The sequence below is a fragment of the Gadus morhua genome, chromosome 1 (assembly GCF_902167405.1).
Source record: "Gadus morhua chromosome 1, gadMor3.0, whole genome shotgun sequence".
NCBI classification, from domain to species: domain Eukaryota; kingdom Metazoa; phylum Chordata; class Actinopteri; order Gadiformes; family Gadidae; genus Gadus; species Gadus morhua.
In genome coordinates, this window is record NC_044048.1 from 29,899,448 (window position 1) to 29,922,467 (window position 23,020).

The following is a 23,020-nucleotide window of genomic DNA, read 5'->3' on the forward strand; positions in this document are numbered from 1 at the left end:
TGTTTGCCGCTTTGGTCGCTGGTGAGTGCTGTTAGTACCCTTGGGAAAACTTTATGACCAGGGTACATTAAATAACCAGTTATTAACATGGTAATGAAATGCCGATTTTCTTTTTTTTTATTGCTTTATTTATTTATTTTTTGATTACATTTTCCAGAATTCTGTATTTGAATCCTTGGTCATAATTTTATACCTCATGACCTTACTTTTAATCGTTTTTTTTACTCCAAAGTAAAAAGTAATGAATAAAAAAATAATAATTTTTAAAATAAGAAGTAATTAGAAGTAAATTAAAACATACGAAGGAAAATCTTTATCTTCAGCCAATGTTGCAGTCCAAGGCTGCATGCTAATTAAATTAAATCAAAGTGCATCACTCACACACACACACACACACACACACACACACACACACACACACACACACACACACACACACACACACACACACACACACACACACACACACACACACACACACACACACACACACACACACAAATAAATAAACCATGCGATCACGGGACAACGTTTTTACTAATTACTGAACCCATGGCCTTGGGAGAAGACTCTGCTAACCAGGGCTGACGTCTCCAGGTTTAACCAGGGGTCACCTTTGAAGACCAAAGTGATCCAACACAAGAGTTTCACTGCACGGAAGAGGTTCGCTTGAAGAGGAGCCAGGAACATCTGCCGGACATCGGTAGATCAGTAACCGACGGCAAAGGCGAGGTAATGAGGGCGACAGGAAGTGCTTGAGGGGTTGTGCTTCAGACCGAAACCTTCTCTGCACAAGAAAGGACTCTGAGTGTTTGTTGGTTCTTGCATAGATGCAAAGACGATAATTATGTCAGAATAAGTGTTTGTGTTTGTTGCTTTGTGTGTTTGTTGCTGTGTGTGTGTGTGTGTGTGTGTGTGTGTGTGTGTGTGTGTGTGTGTGTGTGTGTGTGTGTGTGTCCGATCTTTTCCAGGAATTGACACAAATCTCTTTGCACCCCCACACACACCACGCACGCTCACACACACACACACACACACACACACACACACACACACACACACACACACACACACACACACACACACACACACACACACACACACACACACACACACACACACACACACACAAACACACACACACTTTAAAACTTTTGTTACCAAGTGTTGCCAGTTTCTCAGTTGGCAGTAGCTGGTAGCTATAGTAACAGTAGCTGTACTTTGTTCCTCTCTTCATAGCTATATTTCGGCGAGGTCACAAGGACAAATTGACAGAGTTGCTTTTGATTATGGAACTTGCGGATGTACTCGCAGATGACAGCAATACGAACATTGTGTGGGATTCCTCCAAAAATAAATAAATTTAGTTTTATTTCCGCCATCGCAATGTTGATTTGCTGCCGCTGAACTGCTCAAACAGAAACCACATGAGCATAAAACCAAACATAAAACAGGTTCATATCCTCACTCCCTCGGCCAGCAGCAGCCTCAAATAAATGAGACTTTGAAACAAGCTTCCCACTGCATGCTACGCTATGCTACACGCTACGCTGCGGCGCTACATGCTACCCCGCGGTGCTACAGGCTATGCCCAATCGCTACACGCTACGCTACAGGCTATGCCCTGGCGCTACAGGCTACGCTATGCTACACGCTACGCTGCGGCGCTACATGCTACCCCGCGGCGCTACAGGCTATGCCCCGGCGCTACCCGCTACACTACAGGCTATGCCCCGGCGCTACACGCTACAGGCTATGCCCTGGCGCTACAGGCTACACTATGCTACACGCTACGCCGCGTTGCTACAGGCTATGCTCCGGCGCTACACGCTACGCTACAGGCTATGCCCCGGCGCTACACGCTACGCCCCGACACAATATGACGCCCTAGGCGGCATTTTTGAGCGGGAAAACCCTTCAATAACAATTCAATAGCTGTGGTTCCCCCCATTCTCTGTTCCGTTTTGAAGCTTGTTTCATTAAAATGAATGAATGAATTAATTTATTAAGGCCTCCACCAGGGGGCGCCCCCAACGCTTTTGTCGCCCCCAACGCATTTGCCGCCCTACGACCGCCTGGATCGCCTATGCTTAGCCCCGGCCCTGCTGACACTACACGCTACGCTACAGGCTACGCTATGCTACATGCTCGACGCTACGCCGCGGTGCTGCAGGCTACGCCCAGGCGCTACTCGTTACGCCCCGGCACTAGACTCTACGCTACACGCTACGCCGCGGTGCTACAGGCTACTCCCAGGCGGTAAATGCTACGCCCTGGCGCTAAACACTACGCTACAGGCTACGCCCAGGCGCTACACGCAGGGCTATTCAACCTCCTTAACAAGTGGGCCCAAAAGGAAAACCACTGAGGGTTCATGGGCCACACAGAGTAAAACTACGTGAATGATTCGCTACAAATAAATCGTACTTAAAGTAGTGTTAACTTAATATATATAATGCTACTACATGGAATAAACTTGTCAGACGCATTCCTTCCTTCTTCACTTTTAATCGTATCATTATAAAATATTTTGTTCTCACATATTTTGGACACGTATTTAGAATTCAACAATGTTGTTTGAATCATCGCAAAACAGAACTACTGTACATATGAGACATTTTGAGCCAGTGAGTCAGTGAGAAAGATTGCACTGCCTTGTTTGCCTAGTTTGGCTCATCCTGAGACACTCATGCAGCTTCTCATAGGTCATGCAGCAACGTGCTCTTGTTCTGATGGCATTCATATGAGAAAAGCTAGACTCGCACGTATCGGTTGAGCCAAACATTGTCAGAATAAGTGATGCCAGTTCCTGATTGTGGGGTACTGATACTGGCTAGTATCACTGGCTACACACAGAAACCTGATTTGCATGCAACTATGTTTCTCCTTTATTTTATTTATTTTTGGCATGCAACCTCTTGCGGGCCAGAAAAAAAGTAAGAGGGGCCGCATTTGGCCCACGGGCCGCTAGTTGAATAGGCCTGCGCTACGCCCTGGCGCTGAACGCTACACCGCACCGCTACAGGCTACTCCGCGCCGCTACAGGCTACACACAGGTGCTACAGGCTACACCCCGGCGCTACAGGCTACGCCGCGGCGCTACAGGCTACGCCGCGGCGCTACAGGCCACTCACCCAGCACCATGACGTTGGCGTTAGCCAGCAGGCGGCCGTGGCGGTTGGACGCCTCACACTGGTACACGGCGCCGTCCTCGGGCCCGGCGTCCTGCAGCAGCAGCAAGTCGTCCATGACCTGGAGCCGGTCCGACAGGGCCTCACCTGGGGGTCACAGGGGGGGGGTCACGTGATGCAGCCACTGACCCTTTTTATTTTAGCATTTATTTGTATGCTTTACTTTGAAGAGTTAGACAGGAAGGAATTGGGGAGGGGGGGGGAGAGAGGGGGGGGGGGGGGAGAGAGAGGGGGAAGGGGCTTGTTTTTTTGTTTGTTTTTTTTGCTATTTTTTGTGACATTTAGCGAACACTTTCCTCCAGAGTGATTTCCAGTGAAGTCTGATGTATATCAGCGAGGAGCAGATCGGGGTGAGACAGAGTATAGAGCTAGGCCGGGACGGTTGGGGCTCGAACCCAGTGCTTTCGGGGGGGGGGGGGGGGGGGGGGTGTGGAGAAGCCCTGGGAGAGATACTGCATGGCTGCAACCACTCGGTTGGTTATGGTATCAACTTCTACTTGTGGATAGTTATAAGAGGATTATTTAGTGTTTAACGAGGACATCACTCTCATGGTTCAACTAATTGGTGACTCTCATAGTAACCGACAACCGGGAAATAAAGAAGGCGATGGTGGTTTAAATATGCAGCAGCAGGTAATTGGGTTCAGTTTGGTACAAGATATAACAGGGAAGAAGGAACCGCATCACCTAGGAGGGTTTGTGCCTTCAATGAGGAAGATTAAAGGTCCCATATTCCACCACCTGGTGTGAGTTGGATTAGCCGTTACAAGCCGTTTGGAAAATCGGTGTCTTCTGAAATCATAGTTGGTCGTGTCTACCTAGATGTATGACGGATAGATGATCTACGTTTGCCACAGTCCAATGGGTAGGCTGGTAGACTGATCTATCCAGCACACATCTAGGTGGACACGCCCACCTGTGATGTCAGAAGAGGCTTGTAATGGCTAATCGCCCTCACACCTGGTGGTATAATATGGTTCCTTTAAGTACCAGAGAGTTGGAGAGGCTCACCCTCCAGGAGCTGACCGTTCCTCCTCCACACGATGTTCGGCCGCGGTTTTCCCCCGACCGAGCACTTTATGTGCACGTCAGATCTGGTCACGACCAGCTGGCCTTCGGGCGGCCCCGGCAGCCATTTTGGAGCCTCTGGAGGGGGAGAAAATGGAGGGAAACTTTGTCTGTTGAATTCAAACTAAATGAAAATACTTGAAACTGTAGAAAATAAATAAACAATGGTGTTGTTAGTGCCATTAACAGAAAGTGCTTGGTTTTATTTATAACCAAATGAAATACTTGAAACTGTTTAAAAAGAACTGTAGGAAAAAACCATAAACGATGTTGTTGTTAGTTGCTAACCACATAAAGTGTTTGGTTTTATGTTTTTAGAAACGACATTGAGGATCACGAGGGGTTTGACCTCAGAATGCCTACAGGTAGCTCAGCAGACTTTGGCTACTTTCCAAATCACATACTTTTTTCTTTTTTCTTGTAGTATGTACTGCAGCTACTCTTTCAAAGAACGTACTGTTGCACAGTAAACATACGATACAGGTGATGTCACTGATTAGCACACCTGTATGGCCGCCCATCGACTAGCAGAGGTCCTTGTGGGAGAACAGCAGGCTGGCTTAATGTTGCCAAAGGCCACCCGATGTAGAACAACATCCTGGTACTTTTGGCATACTGCCTTTCCATATTAGATATTAGGACACACTGATCATTACTAAATAGTACGGTAGCTAGCATGGGTGCTGGAACGCAGGGACTGGGGTTTGAACCAGCTGGGGGATAAATACTCTCACCATATCCTGCCGGTGCAGCACCGTACCTTCAAACACAACGTCAAAGTAGTGGACGTGTTCTCCGGCGACGTTCTTGGCTTTGCACATGTACTTCCCGTCGTCCTTCTCCGACCCGCGAGAGATGTTCAACAGCTTCCCAAAGTTCAGGATCTCCGCCCGCGGGGGCAACGTCTCCCCCAGCTTCACCCACTCCACTGACGGGGTCGGACTAAACAAACAAATTAACAAATTAAGTAGATGGTCAATATATAGGGAAAAGTTTTCCGACATTTTATATTAAGCAAATATGTCTGCAGTGTTGAAGAATACGTACAATCCTTCTGGGATGCATTCCAACTCAAGGTTGCTCCCCTTGAGCAGCACTACCTCCGACTGAACACCAGAGGGCAGCAGAAGGCTGGGTTTCCTCACGGCGGGGACACCTGAAGTGGAAACCAAGTTAGCTGCTCTCACTTATCGAACATCTGTTAGCTTTAAGAGCAAAAATGTCTGCTCCCTGGAAGTAATTTTATGCCATTCGCAGACTAAATCTGTCATTCACACCTCAAATTATAAAATAACTCACTGTGCTTGTCGCCATCGTCCGATTTGGGCACTAAAAGAGCAGGGAAAGTGAAGTTGTTAAATGTGCTTTTACCAATGTGGATAGAAGTTATGACAGTTCTGTATAAGCATGTGCTTCAGTGCGCTATACTAGAGGCTCTCCACTCATAACAGCAGCGAGTAAGGGCACGTTCTGCTATTTGCTGCTCTATGAAAGGGATTAGTTTGGATTAGTCAACATACGTCGGCCATTATTATCCCAGTATCTCTTTTTAACGGTTTAATTTTGTGTTATTCCTCACAAGCTGGATGTATCAGCCACAACAATGAGTGTGTGCGGTTGAATGACAATTTAAGGTTGCATTAAATAACACAATTACCAAAATACCCTGGGGGGGAGGGGGGGGACAAGTATTTGAACCTATTTAAAGGTTCCCAGGTGAATTTGTCTGCGTTCGAAAGCCGTCGGAGGTAGGCCATAGATCTCTGTGTCAACTACGCCGCCCACAGAGGCCTCCACACACACACCAGCTCATACGTGCACCCCCAAACACACAGCCGGCCGTGGGCCTCTGGGTATTTCTGCCGACAGACAGCGAACACAACTCTCAGCGGGGTGATTTGATCAAGCGTGTACCACACTTGTACGACACACGTCTTTATCACACTACACAGATAACCAGATGTGTCGGAATTTGCGGCAATTAGTTCTGTTGATTGGTCGACACCTGATGTCAACGAAGCGGAACCCGCAGACGACAGTGGGAACACACACGCCCACTCGCTATTGGACAGCAGATGGTGAATACAGCTCCCTGATTGGAGGGTGCGGTGACGGACTCACAGGGGTTCACCACCATGGCCATGGTGGACTTCTGGACGATGGCTCGTATCTCGGTGAAGGCGGCGAAGCAGCAGTAGTCCGGCCGGCTGTCGTTCTGCACGGTGTAAGCGAAGTACAGGTTCCCGTCCAGGTCCATGGACACCCTCTCGTCCTGATCGATCTGCTGCAGGCCTGGGGGAGGGGCCGGGGGCACTTTAATATTTCATATGCTGCACACAGCCCTGAGTATTCATGAGAGGCATTGGGTGACCCGCAGGGGTCTGCCGTCGGCAGTCTACTGATGGATATTAGATATAGCGTCACAGTCGGCTAATGCACTATTTTTGATGAAGTGAAAAGTCTGAAAAAGTGACTATGGATATGCATTCATATTTAATACAGCAGATACAGTGTTCTGGTACGATATTGTCGGTTGTATAATGATATCAAAATCTGTGATATCCTAGTAGTGAGGGTTGGACAGGGCCAGCTCTCGTTCGCTCTTCATTCATAAATTAGCCATCATTGTTGATATTTGTCTTGCTATACGATATTGGCAAAAACAGGATCTCAATTCTGAAGTTGATGAGTAAAACCCCTAGATGGAGATTTTCCCCGGCATGTCCTTAAAAAAAGCAATAGATGCTCTAGCTGGAGCTCACAAGAGCCAATATTCAAAGTCCCGTCCGGCATTCCAATGGAGGGTTTCATGTCAGGAGACGCATCGCACACGCATAACCAAGCTTTGCCTTTCATTAAAGCTCCTATATACCACACACACACATATACACACACACACACACACACACACACACACACACACACACACACACACACACACACACACACACACACACACACACACACACACACACACACACACACACACACACGAGCGGACACACACACACCCACCCCCCACACACACAAATACGCTCTCTAATGATGACAGCGCTAATGGGCTTTGCTTTGTACTGGTGGGACTGGTTCTAGTGGGGGGCTCTTAGCAAAAGCCTGGTGGGGAGAGAATGCTCTCATTAAAGGAGAGGGAGCGAAGGGGGGGGGGGGGTCACCGTGGCACTGTGTCACTCCATGCATTCCCCTTCCCACCGCCTCACCTTCTATTTATACCCCTGGCCCCATGCTATAGTCTTCACTATTTGTAGCCCTCTCGTCATCCATCATCTCACGTTCTCGCTCAAATTCTCCCGTGAAAGGATGTTCAGCAGCGAGTACGTGGGGTTGATCTCCGAAACATAAAGCTACTTTCCTTTCGATGCATCCATCGCGTAAAAGTATTTCCACGGGCAGCGTTTTACGGCACAATGAGTTGAGTTTCTCTTGTCTTGGGGAAAAGATGACAGAAATGAATGGGAGGAACAGAACTGACATCAAACGCGATGCCTTTGGTGTCCTTCTGTAGGTATTGGGTGTCCTTCTAGAGAGCTGAGCGCCAAGGGCAGAAAGGGCACACCACCTATCAGCACGGAGCTCCTGACCACACAGTCGCTGTCAAACAACCCCCCCAGCCTCACCTCCACGATCTGGACAATAATATTGACATTATGCGACAAACCGGGACCTGGCAGCAGCTGGCGTTGACTCAACCCTGGGTGACTCATTGCCACCTGGCTACACTGAAATAGCCCATGGAAACGGCCGTGATGCTGGCCTTAGCAGTTGTACACAAAGCCGAATACATCCCTTCTACCATCTCCCGATCTGTACTCTTTTGAACGTCTTAAAATGCTAAACCTGTATTATCATTCAGTGTCGTCGTCGTCCCCCGTCCCCCCGCCCCCCTCCGCCATCCTTCCTCCTTGTAATATCTGACCTCCTCACCTCCCTCTGCTCCACCTCGCTCGACACGGGGGTGCTGAACCTTCAGGCTACTTGTTCGCTGAGCTCCTGAGTCTCCTTGAGAATCTGGATCCTTAACAGCGTGTTGAGGTTGTCCCCACTGGCTCTGCCAAACGCCTGTCTCCCACAGGGGTACCGCCTCCTCAAACCAAACCCTGCACTCCCTCTCCCATCGGCTCCGCTCAGAAGCAGTGCAATAACCACATCAACCATATCAGGTCTTCCATCTCCCTCAGCTCCAAGCTGCCCCCTCCCCTCCAGGACCCTCTGACCGGCCCCCGGCTCCCCTGAGCCACGACTCAATTTCTCATCAGTCCCGCAGCAAGCAATAGAGGCCGCCATCTCACAACGGAAAGCCTCCACATCCACCCGTGACCCCGTTCCCCTGGCCTGCTCAGACGGAGCACTCCTGCACTCAGCCCCTTTCCTCCCCTGGGGCCCCAACCACTCGGTACTCAAGCACGCTGGGATCACCACCTTCTCAAGATGCCCACCCTGGCCCCAGAAGGTCTGGCCAACTGCAGGCCCGTCTCCAACCTGACGGGCTTCCTCTCCAAGGTCCTGGAAGAGACTGGAACAAACCTTTGCAGCCCCGTGATGGCAGCACCTCAATCACAGCACTCTATTAGGACTGCTCCGGTCTGATTCCAGGCCTTCAAGCTGATCCTCTTCAAACTCACATCTATACATTTTTTTGAAAATCCCGCATGGAACTGTACATAAACATGTTTTGCATCGAGATACATCAATAATCGAATCGTTGACCTCTGAATCAGAATCGGATCGTGAGGTGCCAGGACCTTCCACCCCTAGGAAAAATGCGTCCTTTCATCCAACCGTGCGCTCATGACTCACAGCTCCACTATAAATGCAAATCTGCCTCGAGGGAACGAAGGTGTGGATGACGCATACCTTACCCCAACTCAACAGTAGCAGAAGTGGCAACTTTAATGCACCGTGTACAAAGGCACGACTGTCCCAGCCACTTAATAGTGTCATCATCGTTATCATAAACCACTGGAAAAACCGGACGGATTTGAAGTGATCAACTTCTTCAAAGGCAATAGTTGCTTTCGACTGAATTACTAGTCTAAACAAGTTAAAAGATTACTTAATTCTAAAGAAAAGACGTAGGAAGGAAGCTGGAAGGAGCTGGGCAGAGGCAGGTGGATTCTAAGAACATTTCACCACAGCGGGCCGTCTTCTTCCATTACAGCCGGTGTGTGGATCCAGCAGCACCCCTAAACGCCCTCACTCAGACAGCAGAGTGTCTGGGAGGGCTTGAGAGCTCCCAGCAGACCCGTAGACCAGACACCTCCACCCCTCATCCAGACAGCTCTTCAGACGGAGACTTATCTTGTCCGTTTACACAATAAAACATCCACCCATAAAACCAGCTTTCTGGCGGGATGGTGGGGGAACGAACAGAGGCTGAACGTGTAGGTCACTTTTAACTGTGATCTGAGCCTGGGTCGAACACACTGGATCGTTTGGTCGTCCCAAAGGGGAGCTCGTTTCGAGTTCAACACGTGATTTCGGTGTCTGACAGGAAGACCCCACACACAAAGTCTCTGGGGGGGATTGGACTCACCTATAGTCATCCAGTATAGTTTTCGGGGGGTGAAGCCAGTGGGGGGGTTACACTTCAGGACCATAGGCTGTCCCTCATCGATGACAATGGGCTCAAGGTACTCCTTCGGGAACTTGGGGGAACCTGGTTAATATTGATTACAAAGACATGCAGACATCAAGAGTACTGTGAGGGACAAACTGGAGCCGGCAGCACAGGTCAGTATACAAGTCGGTAACTTTGGTCTACAAAGTTAGCCTGTGTAAACATGTGCGTTAACATGGTAGAAATTTGATTGCGATTGTTATCCAACAAACAGAGAATGTACAAATGTACAAACAGAGAATAAAGTAAGTCAGTTAGTTTGTTTGGCACAAGTAGTCTGTAAGCTAGTCAGTTAGTTAGCTGCAGGTAAAATAGTTGGTAAGGTATTTATTGAGCTAGTTAGCTTAATTTGTTTGTCAATTAGTTAGCTAGTAAGTTGTAAGTTGGTAGTTAGTTCGGCACTTTGTAGTTTGTCAGTTTGTTAGTCCGTTTAACTCACTGGGAACTACCAGCTGGATCGGGTCTGTAATGGCGGTGCCCAGCTTGTTGGAGGCGTAGCACTGGTACGTCCCTTCAAACTTCGCCAGGTGAACGTTGGGCAGCGAGAAGTTCCCGTCGCTCAGCTGCTGCGTTCCGCCGGTGGATGGCTGGGGAGGAGTGAAGTCCTCGCCGTCCTTCGTCCATCTGTATCTGTTAAAAACCATTGGCATATGTTTGTCTGTATTCATGAATTCATCCATCCATGGATTCATCCATCCATTCATTTCTTATTTTTTGGTCATCTATAGTTCTTGTACATCACAATGCGTCATGGGATGTTTCGTTTGGAGACATTCCATCACTTTCTCTAAATCTACTTTAATATTTACTACTTTAACGATAAGGGCTTTGGCCGTTTCAAATACAACAATGTTGTGTCTACAATATGAATGAATTCTGAGGTATGACTCCTCAGCAGTCGTCCACAACAACATGAACAGCCGCAGGCGGACGGTGTGCGTGTCTTACTGTGGCTGCGGGTTCCCCTTCGCCACACAGGTGAAGCTGATTCTCTCGTGGAAGGGAAAGGGGAGCACTACCACCTGACTGGGCGACTGCTGAGTAATGGTGGGAGGCTGCTCCACTGCAACACACAGACGCACACGAGCACACACACACACACACACACATGCACATACGCACATACGCACAAACACACACACACACACACACACACATACAACCACACACACAAAAAACACAAACACACACACACAAACACACACTCACACACACACACACACACACAACCACACACACACGCACACACACATGCACATACGCACACACACACACACACACACACACACACACATACAACCACACACATAAAAAACACAAACACACACACACAAACACACACACTCACACCCACACACACACACACGCACACACCCACAAACACACACACACACACACACACACACAAATCAATACAGTACAGTCAGGCGTAATAACCTTCAGGTCGGGAGTTTGCATGTGAAGGAAATCCATGAAAGTATTTAAATATTCTGCTCCGACAAGACACACACCCAGAGAGGGGGGGGGACAGGAGTATCTTGATGTGTGCACACTATTTAAACTGCAAACAAGACAACCCACCAGCTCTAAGGAAAACACGGCAGTGCCTAGGGGAAACCCGATTCTGGCCTATACAGGCATAATCCTTCATGGCACTTGGTTCTATGAACGTCCTTACTGACAGCGATATATCTTTTCACTTTCTTCTGAAAAATGTACTTTGCTTTGGATATAAGTGTCTGCTAAAAGCCCTGATTGTAAACGTATTCCATGATTCCTTCTAAGGGAACCTTTAAAGGGAAAGGGAAGGCTAAAGTGCCCTGAACGCGCTTACCTTCCAGAGGGATGTTGAAGTCGGCCACGGCCCTGGAGATCAGGACCCCCAGACCCAGGAGGGTCGCGGCCCACTCCATCCCAGCCCCGGGCTCTGCCGGGCGGGCACCACTGAGCTCGGGACAGGGGGGCTCTGCTGGGGCTCCGGCGGATCGTTGAGGGTCTCTCACCTGTCGTCAGTCGACACTCCGCAGACCCACGGTGACCTGAGGGGAAACCAAAATAAAAAGGAAAGGAAACGACAGAGGAGGGTCAAAGGTCACGTGTGAGGAGGTGATTAAAGTTAAGTGATTTACGGGGACCACTTGAGGAGAATTAGCGGCAATAAATACGTATACCTTTAACTTAAATAAGAGCAAAAGAAAGGCTGATTTAATTGTACCATGATACAAGGGACACTTCAGGGTTCATCGGTTACCTAAACATACGCTGGCAAGGGGTGAGAGCCACAAAGAGTGCCCTATTCCCCGACAACGTCCCTGAACAGAAAGCCAGACAAGCGTCCGCCAAAGGGCTTACACGTGCGCGCACAAGAGCCCGACAAACAATGACAATCAATTACCCCGGGTTGAACCGCGCTCCCCCAGTAATGGACCGGTACTTTAAACCGTAGCCAACGCCTGCACCTCGCTCCACCTCATTCCGGCAGGCGTCCAATCGCAATTGATTGTTCCCCATTGTTGTGTTCTCGGGGCGACACTACACCACCGGAGGAGAACGCATGCACGGGGAACTCACCCTTTGAACCGCAAAACCACTTTTGGCCGGTGCCGCTGAACGGCGCGCTTTCAATATGGACCCCGATTGGCACGACCACTAAGCCTCTTCCCGCTATGATTGCTGTGGCTTTGTGGGGTGGGGGGGGGGGGATGTTTAGGGTTGGGGGGAGGGGGGGGTCTGACAGGGGCCGCGTGCGTCCCATTTCTATTCCAGAGCTTAGTTCGCCTCTCTGTTCCCCCGGCCGTGGCGACAGAGCTGGCACGGCCACAAATGGACTCAGTCCGTCGACAGACTAATCCTCGGCTAAGGGGGGGGGGGGGGGGGGGAGACGTTTTAGGGGGGAGGGGGGCTGTTGGGGTGATGGTGGTGGTGGTGGGGGGATGTCAATGGTCTAATGCTACCGCCAAATTACCTGCTCCTATTCCTGGAGGTGAGGGGGTGGAAAGGGCAAGGTTTTTCTGGTGTCCTTCCTCAGTGGTTGATAAGGTTAAATATGGGAGGTGTGAAACGTAGGAGTGGATGTAGGAGACCGGTGGAAGTGTGTGTGTGGAGCTCGGATGTGTCTGCTCTACTACGATACTTTCTACTCCAGCCTCTACTCCACTATATTATAAACTATACCCTACTGACTATATACAACCATAAACTATAATCTATACTAATATATACCCTATCCTCCACTATAGACTATACTCCACTAACTATACTCCACTATAAACTACACTCCATAACCTATACAGTATAGGTAATGGAGTATAGTTTATAGTGGAGTATAGGCTATACTCCACTACCTATCTTCCAGTGTAAACTACACTCCACTTACTATCCTCCACTGTGAACTCCCCTCCACTGCCTCAACGTCACTCAGCTCCTCATCCATCATATCCACCCATCCCTGCGCCGGCTAAAACGCGCGAGGGAGCGACTGCTGTGTGATCATTCCAGAGCTCCGGCGGTACATGTGCGTGAGGGCCGACCCCTGGAAGACCGCCCAGCCCAATCCCCCCTGTCCCAACACGGACAGGCGATCGCATCCTGGGTGATGGAATCGTGTATCGCACGGCTCAGCGTTCATTCTCTAAAGCAGCCAGAAAAAACTGCAAAATACATCGTCTGATGGAACTTGTTTTTCCAGGTCAACAATAAGAACTAATAATACAAATACGGGTATGAATTATAGATATGAACATGAACCATATCAATATCCTAATCGTATTCCTTATCTGAGCTGTGTGGTTGTCTTGCAGGACGGACTCGTTCACAGAGGCTGCTTATGTTGGATCGAGTCCAGAGAGCACTCGGTTGAGCTATACGTTACAACGAATGATAGGACAGAGAACGCTGCTTACAGTATTGTGAGTCATAGCACAAACACACACGCATACATAAACAAACACACACCCACACACACACACACACACACACACACACAGTGCAGGGACGCAGGAAGAGACCTGGTGCTTTCAGCTCATCATTTCTGTCACACAGACGCACAAACATGCCTTTGTGAGTCAACACACATATACACACACACACACACACACACACACACACACACACACACACACACACACACACACACACACACACACACAAAACACACACACACAAAACACACACTAGTGAACCGCAACATAACAGAAGCTGCGATTTTGATCAATGTTTCCTAAATGCAGTCAGGCTCTCATTCCTTCTGAAGATAACAGACCAGGGAATACCGAAAAAGTGCCGAAAAGGTCCCGGGTTCAAACCCCGATGTCTGCCGTCTACCTGTAAGCTTGGCTGAGAACCCGGCCCTCCCCTCCGCCTGCCCGTTCACGTCTCTGAATCAATTCACCGCGAGTCTCCCCGGATGAAGCCGTCTGCCAAATAAAACCGACTCGGATTTCTGTCCGTCCCCGATCCCAAGGGCGGGAGAGTACTGAAACCTCGCCAAACAGTTAATGCTCAATCAACTGTGGCAAAGCCGCTGTTTTGATAGACACTCGTGGATTAGACCAAATCACTGAGCTCAGGGTAACTATTAAACTGCTTCTCTCACCGCAGCCCCAGCAATCAGGGCCGGCACAACTTTTAGCAATTACTCTACTCGACAGAAACCACCAAGGGTGAAATCGGCGTAGTGTAAGGTCTAAGTTCTGGTGGGGGGCTGTTGGTGGGTGGGACGGTGGGTGGGTGGGCGGGGGTTTGGGGGGGGGGGGGGGGGGCCCTATTACCTGAACACATGGTAGGGCCCGGCCACAAATCCCCCAAAGGGATTGTAGGACCACACGCTAAAACCAACAGCCGACCAGACCCGCACCGGTGTGACTGCTATACCGCTAATCCATGCCGACACACACACACACACGCACAAGTACGCACACACACACGCACACACACACACACACACACACACACACACACACACACACACACACACACATACACACACACGCACACCAGACGCATGCATACAACACAACGACCCCCACACTCTCCAACTTCCAATCCCACCTACACCCTAACACCCCCCACCCCCCAGCCCGACCCACTGAACCCCCCCGAGGCTCAGGGCGCTTAAGTCACGAGGGCAGAGATGAACAGCACAACTCAAACATGACATCCACACGCAAAAGGCCCTCGGTTTAACGTGCAAATGGGCGGATTCAACCCTGCAGTTACACAGCCTTGCAATCACACAAACAGTGTACTCCACACGCACACGCAGAAACACACAGACACACACGCCCACACACACTCCACGCTGCATCACCCAGACGTCTCCAGTACTCACTGTGCTGGCGCTCATGCCGCCAACTTAGGGGACCTGGAGTCGGGGCCGCTGTATTTCACCGGGTCCTTAGCAACGAGTGTTTGACAGGAGTAACAAGGGAGTATTCCCCCTCTCCCTCTCTCTCTCTCTCTCTCTCTCTCTCTCTCTCTCTCTCTCTCTCTCTCTCTCTCTCTCTCTCTCCCTCTCTCTCCCTCTCTCTCTCTCCCTCTCTCTCTCTCCCCCTCTCTGTTATCCAGCCATCTCTGTGTGCCTCCGTCTCTCTGCTGCTGTGCGTCGCTCTGTTTGGGCCTGCGGTCGGACGGAACGCGTCCCTCCTCCCCTCCTCCCCTCCTCCCCCCCTCCCCTCCTCCGGAGCAGCTAAAGGAGCGACCGGAGACTCACTGAGGTGACATATGTCGCCCCAAGCTGCTCTGCCGGCCGGAGAACGCCTCAGCACTAAGCCAGTGACAATGACCAGGACAAAGCCTGCTCCATGGGTGATGAGGGGGCTGAGAGGATGGCCCTCTCTCTCTCCCCCTCTCCCTCTCTCTCTCTCTCTCCCCCTCTCTCTCTCTCTCTCTTTCTCTCTCTCTCTCTCTCTCTCTCTCTCTCTCTCTCTCTCTCTCTCTCTCTCTCTCTCTCTCTCTCTCTCTCTCTCTCTCTCTCTCTCTCTCTCTCTCTGTCTTTCTCTCGCTTCTGTCACCTCTATACTCTTTACTTTGCTCTCATGCAAACGTCTCTCTTTTTTCCCCCTCACTTTCTCTCTCTCTCTTTCTCTCACTCCCACTCTCTCTCTCTTCATCTCTTTACTCCTTACGCTCTCATGCAAACCTGTCTCTCTTTGTCCCCCTCGTCTTTCTCTCTGCGGCCCTCTCCATCCACCACGTTGACCTCACTGTCTCTCTCCCCCACTCATCTCTCTCACTCTCTCTGACTCTTGTCTGTCTCCTATTTACTATCTCTCTCTATCTCTCTCCCTCCCTCTCTCTCTCTCTCAATCTATCCTGACCCCAACTTGTACTCCCATGTTTATGAGTGATTTCAATGCAGCGTTTCTTTGACTCATGTCACCCTTCCACTCTCTCTTCCCCCCCCCCGCTCTCGCTCTCTCTCTCTCTCTCTCTCTCTCTCTCTCTCTCTCTCTCTCTCTCTCTCTCTCTCTCTCTCTCTCTCTCTCTCTCTCTCTCTCTCTCTCTCTCTCTCTCTCTCTCTCTCTCTCTGGTCACCATACGCACCATGTCTTATCAAAGTGCTTGAAGGGGGTTTTTAATAGCCGCAGATAGAATGTGGGTCAGTGTGCTGTGTGGGTGAAACGGACACCATTCGCTCTAACGGCACCAGGCATCTTCAGCCACTTGGTTTTTGCCTTTATAAGGTTTCCTCTCTCCAAAACGAGCGAGGAGATTTAGGGCCTCGCGCGTTATTTATGCTGTAAAGCCGGCTATGTAAAGTCTAGACCCAAAGCACGTAATTATAGTCCCCCAGAAAACAACGTATGTCATCGCTCTGAATGGGCTGTGCTCACACGTCTGAGGAAACCTGCCTTTTGTAATCATATGGAGAAAAAAAAAAGGAGAGAAAAGCTGACGCTAAATGATCTCTTATCCGTCCAAACAAAGCCAGTTGTAGAATTTAGACTGTTGGGGCAGGAATACACAAAGCTAAATGCATATGTCAAGCTGCTTGGGCTGTAGTGTGACTTTGCTTACATTGTGTTTCTAGGTAAATAACCTGGCTGAGCTATGTTTTTGAGAGATTGGGGCAGTCGAGGATGATGCCTGAAGGAAAATAAACATGAAATAGACTAAACCTCTTTAAGGAACAGGATCATAAACGTACTAGGATGTAAAATACGTTAGCCGACTAAAAGGTCAACATAAGGTAAACATACGACTTTAGCACTTGGTCTGAACATAAGGTCCTAGATACATTCCTCAAGTTGAACACATTCATTGATAATGGGTCTACTCCAACTGGTTTCCTTGAATTAAGTCCAATTATTTAAATAGTTGTCATTGTTTTGTATTTTGTCATACAATTCTCCAACTGAGATGTTGCCAAGAAAATAGTAAAAGCAGCTAAGCAGTATTTATCGTTGGAGGTTTTAATTAAACCGATTTCACAATTGAAGAGGAGGCTGCACAACATCCTGCACTAGATCAAAACAACGACGCCAGACTCACTAACTTACTTATGAAACAACGTGATTTTATCGACCCAAGAAATGTGATTTGGGAGCTGTGCTTGTTAACGTCCTCTATATGAACTCAAACATCACTTTTGTGTGGTGTGGAGCGTACACATTTGTACACAAACATTTGCACGCAATTCAACTCTACATAATAGTTAAAAAAACATATGACGACTAACTCCGATACCAGCTCATGCAGTAAACGGAGGTCTTTAGTGGCCGTTGTCTCCATATAAGCCGGACCAGCCCTGAGGAGCCTCCCCGGAGATGTGTTACCCCCCCTCCCTTCCGGGGCAGCAGCGGGGAGAGACCGTGGGACTCTGGACCCGTCCTGAAGCGGCTGACCCGGGCAGCTCTTCTGCTCTACAGGAATTCCTCTGAGATGCCTCACGCTTCCTCTCGCCGGCGTCACAGACAGATTGTAGGTTTGCCTTTTGTTATGATGCACCTCCTGCGAAACCGTGGACGAATGCCTATGGCGTGTTTGAGGTTTTTCTTCTTCTGTGGGGTTAATTGCCGTGTTTTCGCAGCGCACTTATAGCCTCAAAAGGTCACAAGTAGGGGATCGTGGCAGAGACTGTGCAGGTGTGGATGGGTGAGACCGGAGTTAATGAGGGTAATGACTTGTCTAATCACAGTGTGATCATTCAAATAGAGGAAGCAACCGCTCATTAAGGCAGCTCTGGCGTCGGCAACTCCTGATTTGATTGTGAAGAAAGTCAGACTGAACTAAACTAACTAAAATGTCACGAGGGACAATGAAGGCATCAGGCGTTACAGGTCAATTGCCTCCAAAACAACCCGCTTCAAAAACCGTTTCATTCCCATTGAATGATATACATTTTGAACTCTGAACACTGAGGATTAAGCACAGCCCTTATGTATTATGAATATTTCTGTCTGTATGAATATTTATGTTACATGTTTAATGTTTATTCGAATGTTGGAATTTGTACCAGTGAGCTGTACTGAAAACAAATTCCACCAGCCTGGCTGTGTGGTCATTAAAATAATCAATCAATCAATCATAGAAAAAGAGGCTATTGTAGAAAACAGATTACTCTGTGAGCTATTCTACTCAGACAAAAACACTGTTACACAGTGAAGAACGAGAGACTGCTCTGTCAACAGAAGCCAGGGCCGTGACAGGGAAACACCGAGCATGAATTCTTCAAACATGTACGAGCGATGAATGAATCAGATAAAGCGGGCTTTCAAAAGCTCTTGTCAACAGCCAGCAACACGGTGTTCTTCTGAAAACAACAACTTTATCCTTTCTGTACTTCAATCAAAATCAGGCCAAAGGTATTAACAAACGTCACCCTGAAGAGATCAAGTTTTAAAGTTTAAAGATCAGCTTCAAAGGAAGAAAGTATTGAGAAAAACTCGTTAGGTGTTCTAGGTATGGCGTGGGTGTGTTTGACATCCTGGCCACAGAATGTATGCACGCCATTCAGAGCTGCATCTTAATACCAGTGCTTAACATCTTGAAAGGAGTTTGGCATGGTTGTTGATCAGGTGAAAAGAAAACAACTCATCCATGCACAGCGTGGCATGAGAGTGCTTGAGTTGGATCGCAATGGCATGTCCCTCAGTATCGGATTGTTTGTGGTTATGTGCGTGTGTGTGTGTGTGTGTGTGTGTGTGTGTGTGTGTGTGTGTGTGTGTGTGTGTGTGTGTGTGTGTGTGTGTGTGTGTGTGTGTGTGTGTGTGTGTGTGTGTGTGTGTCTGTGCGCGTGTGTGTCTGTGTGTGCCTGCGTGCGAGAGTGAGTGAAAGTCACATACACAGAGAAAACACATAGCTGTGTATCGAATTAATGTGTAGCAGCAAAAACAGAAGATGTAGCCTGGTAACTATGGAAACATATTGATGGCAAGTCAGTGATAAAAAATGTGGACTTGGAAACTAACTAACATGTATTGGTAAGCGCAGGTACTTTACAGTATCTTCAGTGTGCATGTGCGCGCGCGTGTGTGTGTGTGTGTGTGTGTGTGTGTGTGTGTGTGTGTGTGTGTGTGTGTGTGTGTGCGTGTGTGTGTGTGTGTGTGTGTGTGTGTGTGTGTGTGTGTGTGTGTGTGTGTGTGTGTGTGTGTGTGTGTGTGTTTTTTGGACGGTCCGACGGGCGTAGCATGCCGACACGGACCCTTATTTGGGAACACAACAACACACAATCGCTCCATCTCGTGTGACACCATGCTGCGCTCACGGCTGTGTACACTGATTACCTTTCGGACGGAAAACGTTCCAGGGGATTCCAGCCGCTAAACCACCCACCGTCCCTTCATCTGGCCGTCCAGGCTGTGCTTATCGTCCATCGCTACGTGTGTGGTCAAAACACAGTGTTCCTGGCGCTGTTGCCTCCAACCCATTACCAAAACAACGTCAACCGATCTCCTGTTCCTGTGTATAATACCTTTCAGAATCAGCAGGAGGAGCACAGTTCACTCCAGGGGAGATCTGAAGCCTTGTGTGGTAATTGCTGTCTGAACTGGGAGGAATGACATGACGCTAAAACCAGTAATATCCAGACATGCCACATCCATTAGCCCATAAGTTAACTAACATCCATAAGTTAACTCCGGCCATTCCTCTGGCAGCTAACTGCCTCGCTCTGGCTGCCAATGACAACATAACAAAAAAAAGAAGAAGTAATTTAAGGTCGATAGACGAGTCCTTCTCTTACCTTTAAGGGCGACTGCTCCTCATTTATTGTCTTATCTTATCTCCACACTCAAACACCCGGGAAGTTCCGCTACCACTCTGTCACTGTTGGAGCACAAAGCAGTAATCATAAGCCTGGAACTCACACACACACGCTCACACATGCTCTCACACGCACACACACGTAAAACAGAGCCTGCCCCTGACACGTCTTCTGACACATACTACACATACAGAGAAACCTGCAGGCCCAGTATGCAAAGGGAGGCAGGGCTGGCGCAGAGAAACCACAGAGATGCAAGGAATCCCCGAGAAAAGAAGTGAAGTGTGCCGGCTCGTTTCATATTTCAAAAGAAGATCTCTCCGCCTCCACGCCAAGAAAAAAGAAAGTTTAAACCCTCATGAAAATCCATAGTCTTTGCTTTCCCCAACTTTTCTGGCAGCGTCCCCGAGGATTCCAAGAATCGCAGCTGATCAGAGAATCGGTTCGGTGGTAGAGTCATTTACATCCAATCCATTTTTAGGTTTTTGTAGGCTACCACCACTCACAATTTTAGGATGCTAGCGTTAAAAGCTCAGAGGCTCTCGGCCACTAAACAGTTCGCTGGGGGGGATTTCTTGTTTTGAGGGTATATGTTTGACTTTGCTGTTTGCGTCTGTAGTCCTTTGCGTGGAGCTTAGTTTCGTGTCCGGGCTTCATCACTCCTGGAGAGACACGGTCCACTAAGCCTCACAGGGTTAAGTGATTATTTCCTTGAAGAAATCTCCTAATGAGGAACTGGCTTTGGCACGCACCCAGTTCTGTGCATCATTAACTTTTACTACATTAAACTCCATTTAAGCCCCCCGCCGCCGCTCCCTGTCAACGCAGACGTCAACCCCCCAATCCCCCCTCCCCCGGCCGTTCATGTATCGGCGCTCCCGTCAAAACAAACACAAAGCTAATCGGGGTGAGACAGAATCACAAGACACGACCGAATCAATGGAAATTGGAATCAAATGACTTCCAGGCCGCACACTTCAGATAGCGGCAGCGGAGCCCTCGTCTCCTGTCGGGCGCAGTCACCTCGCGGACCAGACGCACGCTAACTACGGATAAGCTAGTGGAGAGGTCGTAAACAAACGACGGATCCTCCGGTGTGTGAATACCCCCCCCCCGCCGGTAAGATAAAAGCTTCCCAGGGACCGGACGCAGAGAGTGACAATGAGTGGCATTCAACGGCTTAATCAGGGCGGTGCGGCGGGAGGAAGACACAGGGACAGGGGGGGGAGAGGGGGGAGGCAGACAGTCACACTCGGCTTCCTCACTCGGAGCCCCTGAAGAGAGGTTCTTCACACCCACGGTCTCATACTTTCTCTGACACATTCTCCGTCTCCACCGGGCCACCGCCGGGGAGAGGGGGGGGGGGGGGGGAGACAAACAATGCTTTTCATGTTGATGGAGATTTTAGGGTGGGTATTTGACTGCTCGAGTCAAAAATGCATTAATATTAAAATAGTTATGAGGAGGAAGCTGATAATGGCAGTCAATGTTTATTTGAATAAGGCACAGTCATATTTCAGGTATTGTCTGGCTGGCTGTCACTGCTTTAGAATGCAAGCCTGTGCACTCAGGGTATGATAGGGATAATCACATGCAGGTGCAAAGCCGATATGCAAAGTGCGTCTTTTTCATTTGAATATTTAGTAAATAATGATGGAGTTGTCTTTAATTATTCAAATTGTGAATTTCTGTTACATCAACATGCATTCCTAATCGATCGAACTGTTTGACAAAACCGAACCGTTTGGAAGCGAAGGTATTCAAAAGACTGAGAACGCGTCGGCAACACGCTGCCATCGGAAGTGGGGCCGCACAAAAGGTGCTTCAGACGCTTTGTTCTGCTGAAATAAAACACCTGTTGACACATCGACGGCTGCAGACTTCAGCCTGTTCCTCCCGCTCCTTTCTCCTGACGAACCACAGACAGAGAGAGAGGGATGAGGTGAATACAACCGCTTCGTGAAGCTCTAAAGAAGGACAGGTCAAAATAAACTCCTCATTACTTTTTATTATGTTAAAAAGCCACAGCTGTTGGAACTTCCTGACCCTCCCTTCCTCCCTCTCTCTCTCTCTCTCTCTCCCTCCCTCCCTCCCCCTCTCTCTCTCTCTCTCCCTCCCTCCCTCCCTCCCTCCCTCTCTCTCTCTCTCTCTCTCTCTCTCTCTCTCTCTCTCTCTCTCTCTCTCTCTCTCTCTCTCTCTCTCTCTCTCTCTCTCTCTCTCTCTCTCTCTCTCTCTCTCTCTCTCTCTCAGTATTAGTATCTGGCACCACTCAGCTCAGACAAACAGAGGAATCTTCGTAAAAAACACAACTAGGCCTGTCCGGTCTTGAACACCCACCCGCCCACTCAACCACACATGCACGCAAACACACACACTCACACACACACACACACAAACACACACACACACACACACACACACACCACGTCCATATTTGAAAGAAGATATTGTTTCGCGGTTAACCCTAAAAGAGGGGGCCGGACTTAGACCCCAATCTGTGTCACTCTCTAAACGGGACAGCGATACGGGACGTGGGGGGGGCTGACGGACCCCCAATGTCCTGCTGAACCAGAGGTGTCATAGCGAGGGATCCAAACCCTCTGAGGGTTCCTGACAGCGCTATCGAGCATCATCTGCAAAGATAAGAAAGAGCCGTGATTTTTAATAACTGGCAAATGGTAGACAAATGATAAGCTTCGGATTAACAACAACGTATTTCAGGAGAGAAAGTCGGAATGGAAACTCAAGACATAGGCAAACATCTTCATAACACTCAGGGTGACTCAAGGTTTCTGAGGATCTGCACAAACACATTCAGCCAGAACAACGGTTGTGAGCTCTCCTTTCAAACGAAGCTCAGACAAACGCTTCTCAATATCATGACATCTACAGCAAGCTCTGACAGGGACAGGTAAAACACTT

General features: G+C 49.0%; 1 protein-coding gene across 6 annotated transcripts in view; it reads right to left on the reverse strand.

Annotated features, from left to right (window-relative positions):
• LOC115549442 (neural cell adhesion molecule L1-like protein) overlaps positions 1-23,020 on the reverse strand; it is a 51,508-nt gene that overhangs the window by 15,610 nt on the left and 12,878 nt on the right. For 2 of the 6 annotated variants that reach the window (XM_030364672.1, XM_030364680.1), the window contains exons 2-11: positions 11,729-11,933; positions 10,843-10,957; positions 10,334-10,524; positions 9,811-9,933; positions 6,381-6,551; positions 5,559-5,588; positions 5,307-5,415; positions 5,020-5,201; positions 4,203-4,337; positions 3,135-3,278 (exon numbers count right to left, since the gene is read on the reverse strand). In XM_030364672.1, the coding sequence (XP_030220532.1) occupies positions 3,135-3,278; positions 4,203-4,337; positions 5,020-5,201; positions 5,307-5,415; positions 5,559-5,588; positions 6,381-6,551; positions 9,811-9,933; positions 10,334-10,524; positions 10,843-10,957; positions 11,729-11,807 (1,279 nt within the window). In that variant the 5' untranslated portion in view covers positions 11,808-11,933. The other 4 variants (XM_030364654.1, XM_030364646.1, XM_030364689.1 and 1 more) reach the window with 4 other exon arrangements.